General features: G+C 32.7%; 1 protein-coding gene across 1 annotated transcript; it reads left to right on the top strand.

Annotated features, from left to right (window-relative positions):
- The first annotated feature begins 4,620 nt into the window (after positions 1-4,620).
- Positions 4,621-5,534, top strand: LOC108347957 (calmodulin-3). The gene is made up of 4 exons (XM_017587423.2): positions 4,621-4,789; positions 4,884-5,041; positions 5,130-5,207; positions 5,297-5,534. Exons 1-4 carry the CDS (start codon positions 4,714-4,716, stop codon positions 5,429-5,431), a joined length of 447 nt encoding a protein of 148 aa, XP_017442912.1. The 5' UTR covers positions 4,621-4,713; the 3' UTR covers positions 5,432-5,534.
- Positions 5,535-6,771: the final 1,237 nt, after the last annotated feature.

Raw genomic sequence — 6,771 nt, 5'->3', positions numbered from 1 at the left:
TGGTGACCTGAGGCGTTGAAGGATTAACCTTGTGGTGATAATATAAAAGCAAGTTGGTAACGACTCTATAGAGGATTTAAGATCACCACAAGTGCACAACTTACCAAGATCTAATATCAATACTATATCTGAATGATCGAGTCTAGAAATAGGTTATATGTATTACTTGAGAATTAAACTGTAAAATAATTCTTGAGGGCTTGATTAATCCCTCTCATAATCTTCTATTTATAAAAATAAATTGATACAAGAATACATGATAAATAGGGTAACTCTAGACACAATATAATCATAATAAATAGGGTAACTCTAGACACAATATAATCATGATAAATAGGGTAACTCTAGACACAATATAATCATGATAATTAGGGTAAATATTCTAACACTCCCCCTCAAGCTGGAGCATACAAAATGTATGTACCAAGCTTGGAATAAATAAACTCACTCCAACAAAATGAACTTGTCTCGAATGTTGAGACAATAGACATGGTAACTTTGGTTTCGAACAAGATGCACATATGCTTTATACCATCGAGAGAGAATGTTTATAAACCAAATTGAACTCATAAACCAGTGTAACCAAAGAGACTCCTCATAAACTTATGGTGAATAATATTGGACAGCCACGAAACTTCAACTAGCACCATGAACCTTCAAGTAGAATGACTTTGACAAAGTTGATTTCCATCAAAAGTGGATGACGAGCGGTAGACAGTGACAAATTGCAGAGACTGGATTTCCATCAAGTATGGATGGGGCTTGCAGTAGCTAAAAGCGACAAACTACAAGGACTAAATTGCCATCACGTATTGATGGGGCCTGTAGTGGCTGAAACAAACTGCAGTGACAAAACTTCCATCACTGATTGATGGGGTCTACAATGGCTGAATTATACTGCAGGGACTCAACTGCCATCATTGACTGATGAGGGCCTGCAGTGGTTGAAAACGACAAACTACAGGGACTAAATTGCCATCATTGATTGATGGGGCATGTAGTGATTGAAACATACACCCCCTCACGGTGAACGACGGAAATGATGACAAATCATGAAGGTGGAAGATCATAATGGTCTCCATAATTCATCAAAGCATCCAAAAACAAATTTGACAAGGGGTTGGTGAAATTGTTTGACTAAGATTCTTAATCTTGCCAGAAATAAACTTCCCCTCATTACATGAGCAACCTTCAACCCATGACTTTAGTGTTGAAATTCCTTGGTATTAACCGTTGATAACATCGACTCTCCTTAGATACTTGTAAATAAATGGCAAAAGTCATCAAGAACATCACAACTGCTATAATATGCAAAACTAAACAAATATTATGAAAGGAAGCCAAGAAAGAATGCTGAAACAAAGGTATAATGCTAAAATAGAGAGTTTTCTTTTATTTGATCGAACAAGACAAACAAAAGTGGCATGGTGTGATTCCGACACCGGGAAGGTGGTGTGTGATAAACACGCGCCAGAAGCTTATCAGAGAGAAGTCGTGCGTGACAGCGCATGTGAATGATAATGAAGCAACAAATAGGGATGGATCGCGCTCCTCAAGGCTCACAAAACCTCTAACTTCGCTAGAGAAAATGTGACGACGACGGAGGCGGACGTCGGACAAATGTGGCGCGTGTGGCTGCCCTGGATGAGAACTAGCCCTCTCGCTCAAGGAGACGATCTAGATCCACTAGTTATCGGACTAAACTGTGGCGGCAAATGGCAACAGAAGACAGTAGACGGTGGTCGGCAGCAGACAACGACAGATAGTGGTCAGCAGCGAACAGCGGCAGACGGTAGGAAACAACGGACAGTGGCAGACAACGACAGATAGTTGGAAACAACAAACAGTGACGGACGGTGTCGGGAATAGAGGTTGATGGTGACAAACTTTCTCCTCATAGTGGAAAACAATGCTAGGTGGACAACGACAAATGGCACCAGACAACGACAAACGACGTCGAACAACTGCAAACAACGCCTAGACAGCGGCAAACGGCGCCGGGACAACGACAAACGACGCCTGGACAGCGGCAAACGGTGCCTGGACAGCGGCAAACGGTGCCTGGACAGCGACAGATGGCGCCTGGACAGTTGTAAACGACGCCTAGACAGCGACAAACGGCGCCTGGACAACAACAAACAGTGCTTTACAGTTGCGAACAACAACTAAGGTTTGGAGACTAGACAAAAATCAGAACGAGACTACTCATTGAAGTATTTTAGAAAAGATGAAAATTTTAAGACCGCTGGTGGCCAATGCCACCACCGGCGGCAACAAACACAAAGTAGGAAGAGACTCAGCCAACCTGCTCTGATACCAACTTGAGATTGAAAAGAAATAATTCTGGAGGACTTGATTGATCCCTTTGATAATCTTCTATTTATAAAAATAAATTGATACAAGAATACATGATAAATAGGGTAACTCTAGACACAATATAATCATAATAAATAAGGTAACTCTAGACACAATATAATAATGATAAATAGGGTAACTCTAGACACAATATAATAATGATAAATAGGATAACTCTAGACACAATATAATCATGATAATTAGGGTAAATATTCTAACAGTATTATATGAATATAACCAATTATGTATGATGATTGTTTAATTGATTTAATAACTGATTTATTTTGATATATTAACTTATTCTTGTTTTTGTGTTGTCTGTTTGTGTGTTTTGTCTCCTCTTTTTGCAATGATCACTTTAATGGTGTGAACTTAGAAGATATCAGGAATGAGTAAGTGTTAGTGAACAGGGGAACAAAGACGTATAATAGGAAGTGTGATTTTTTTACCATTTTCTTATTTATGTAAAGTAAATTGTTAAGTTTAATTTTTTTTTAAAAAAAATTAGGATGTTACAATGTCAGCTTCATGAAATATATGATTACAACTATATGTTCAATTTTCTACTAAAAAAATTAAAAATATATACATATTGAGAACAATAGAGTTAAAATATACTATCAAACAAATATCTAAGTATACAAGATATATAAAATTGTTAATATTTTATTGAACTCAAAACCAACTAACAAAAACATAATGAATTAATCGATTTGTTAGAAAAGAATAATTGATCCATGTATGTGTCATGTTGGAAGTCCCACATCGACTAGAGATAAGGCCGATTCATAGTTTATAAGTGGGTGCAAACCTCACCCTAAAAGTTGGTTTTGTGGGGTTGAGTTAGGCTTAAAAACCCACTTTCTAATATGTTATCAGAGCCATAGTTAGAGCATATCCTAGCGAGTTCTAAGTGGGCATTTCTATTTTCACGCACGAGATGATAAACCTCACTTTACAAGCCGATTTTGTAGGGTTGAGTTAGGCTTAAAAACTCACTTACTAATATGTCAAGCAACATTACATGTGTCCGTGGATAGAAATTGTGTGTTTTTTTTTATCACATATCTTTTAAAAACAACTTTAGAGTATATTTAATCGAAATTTCAAATATATTTTAATGGAATTTTTATTTTATATAAAAAAGTGTTGTGATATTTAACAACATTCTTAAATATTAAAGAACAATTAAAACTTTTGTAGAGAACAATATGGTACATTTATATGAGTTTAAAATACTAAAGCAACATTATTATTCAAAATCATACGAATTTAATAGTTTATTTATCTATTACATTTTCGTAAGTTTAATTTGACTTGTTTTCTTACATTGGATCTATATGGCCACAGTAGATTATTTCTTCAAATTTCAAATATCTATTTTTACTTGGGATAGTTGTTTGTCGTCCGTTATTATTCCAAGGTATTACGCTCAATATCTAATTATATTATTACACGAGACATAACATATCCTATATTAAAAAATCATAAATATATTAAATGTTGATATCTTCATCAATGACCTTAAACTCACCCATGAAAGTAGGTAAAGATTAAGAAACTAAAATGATTTTTTTTTCATTAAAATCACATGAAAACACGTTATAGGAATTATAACAATTTGTTTAATAAAATACGATAACTTGCTTACTAATAAATTACAACCATTATCGACATGAAATAACCATTTTTAAATATTTATATATATAATTTTAAAAACGGTATATTGTTGCTGTAAATTTTACAGTATCATTTAATAAATTATTGAAACCCATTTGTTTTAGTTTTTTCATGATGTAAATTAGTTATTTTATTTTTTTGTCATACATAAATTAATATTCAATAAGAGGGACTTGGGAGGTTGAACTATTCTAGACCACACAAAAACACAACAAACGAGTAGCATTATTCTTCTGGAAATCACGGAGCCGAGTCAAAGATAATAGAACATTCAACACTGAGTTGATTTTAATGAATATAAAGTTTAACAAATGCGCAGTTCCATGGCTAGACAAAACTATTACTTTTTCATAAATTGTAGGCTAATGCCTAACCGGGGGAAGAACTTTGAAGTCGCATTTTCATTGACTTTGTGAATGAATAATTGAGATCAAACACCAAGTCTGATTTGAAAATTTCCATGCTGAAGAAAAGTAGCCTCTGAGTTTGAATTGCAAGTTCTACTTTGATCTTTGACTATTTGAAAAAAATGGCCACATCACATGGCCCATCTATATATATATGTAAGAATGATTATGCAGGTTCAACTAAATCAAAGATAACGGTTCAACAACACATTGGTCATTCAGATTTTTTGTTGCTTTCCCAACTCAGATAGTTGATACTGCATAAGAAGCAATGGCAGGTGCAATGACAGATGATCAGATAGCTGAATTCCGAGAAGCCTTCTGCCTCATTGACAAGGATTGTGATGGTGTGTTCTTTTTGCATCTTGATGATTTCATTGTTTGTTTTTCCATTTTGATGTGAAAAGGGGTTTTGGATTTTGACTTGTTGGACCCTTATAGGATTCATTAGCGTGGACGAATTGACAGCCGTTTTCCGATCAATAGTAGGGAACCCAACAAAAGAAGAAATCGAAGACATGATCAGTGAAGTGGACCTTGATGGGAATGGAAGTATAGATTTTGAGGAGTTCTTGAATATCATGAGTAGAAAGCTGAAGGTAAGATAGATAAACATATATTAGATAACAGTGATTAAATTTAGCTCTTTGAGGCTAACGATGAGAATACCGTTGTATAAATTTGTAGGAAACTTTATCTGAAGAGCTGAAAGAAGCCTTCAAAGTGTTTGATAGAGATCAAGACGGATACATATCCGCCATTGAGGTAAAGAAAAGGTTTTCTTATTCATGGTTTTGATTCGTGCTCATTCATTCAATCTTTGATTTGTTAATTTGGTTTGTGATGTTTTTCAGCTAAGGCATGTGATGATGAATATGGGAGAGAGGCTGACAGACGAAGAGGCAGAACAAATGATTAGAGAGGCAGATTTGGATGGGGATGGGCAAGTTAACTTTGATGAATTTGCAAGGATTATGATGCTCAAATGATTTAATTTGTAAAAACTTATTTATTTATTTCTTTGTACAATGGGAAATGTTGTAAAAGAATTATGTTTTATACAGTTTTACATTAATTTAAAAGAGGTACAAAGGTTCACTATTCTTTATATTAAGACTTCACAGACAACTGAATACCATGCAAATAGTTTTATCTCACTTTAAAAATGCTCAAAATGTTTTTTGTTGGAAAATGATTTCTAAATATGCTCCCATTTAATCAAATACGTTCGCTTATACAGAGAGAACATTATGATTGAAATTTGTAATATATATATTGTAGATAGATTTTATTTATATTACAATCCATAATGCTATCTTTAATTATTTATATACGAATTCAATTTTAAAATAAAATAAAAATTAAAGAGGCAAAGAGTGTAGTATTTTTTAAAGAAAATCCTAAAAAAAAATCATTAAAAATATTTCTAAAAAGGTTCCACTACAAATATTTATTATATTTTGATATAAGGATTTAAAAAGAATAACGAGTATTTACTGAAATTAAATATATAATTTAAGCAATGATATATAAACTTTACTTATAAGTAATCAAAAAAATTTCTATACTTACTTGCATGTATAACTCATATCGTATAAGTTTAACATTTTCTAATGAGAAATAACTAGTGACTAATAAGGAAATGATAATATAGTCTTTTTAAGAAGAGTTATGATATTTAGTCACTGAATATAAAGAGAATATGTTCCAATTCATAAAATTGAATATAAAAGAATGTTCGAATTCATAAAATTTAACGGTAAGTTTGGTTATTAAATTTATAATTTAGGTATGTTTGGTAAAGGAGAAAATTATGTGTTGATTTTTTTTAAAGGTGTGGATTTGAGAGGAATGGATGAATTTGAGAGATTTAAGAATAAGTTATGTGTTATTTTTCTTAAAAGATTTGAAAGTGATAATAATAAATTTAAAATTAAAGTTTGTGTAAAATTTTATTCATGTGATAAATAAATAAAATATTTTAATTAATAGAAATTAAAGATTATAAAATAATTTTAGTGATAAAAGTAATATAAAATAATATTTATTAATAACTATTGATAAAAAATATTATAAGTAGAAAAAATTAAAATTTACTAAAAAAATAAAATAAAATTATATTTAACTTAATTACGTGGGGAGTATGACCAACTGGAATCAGTTACTCCTCTTACTCGTCTATCTCCTTGATCTGCAAGGTCTTCATGTTCAATCTCACCGTGGCTTCTTCGACTTCATTAACGGTGCTTCTTCAACCTCGTTCACAGTGGCCATGCATTAACCCACGAAGCTCTGACAGCAGGGGACTGGTTTCGTCTGTAACGGCTGC

The sequence above is a fragment of the Vigna angularis genome, chromosome 2 (genome assembly GCF_016808095.1).
Source record: "Vigna angularis cultivar LongXiaoDou No.4 chromosome 2, ASM1680809v1, whole genome shotgun sequence".
In the NCBI taxonomy this organism is placed as follows: domain Eukaryota; kingdom Viridiplantae; phylum Streptophyta; class Magnoliopsida; order Fabales; family Fabaceae; genus Vigna; species Vigna angularis.
The sequence above is the reverse complement of the archived record's forward strand: the minus strand, read 5'-3'. Positions and strand labels throughout refer to the sequence as shown.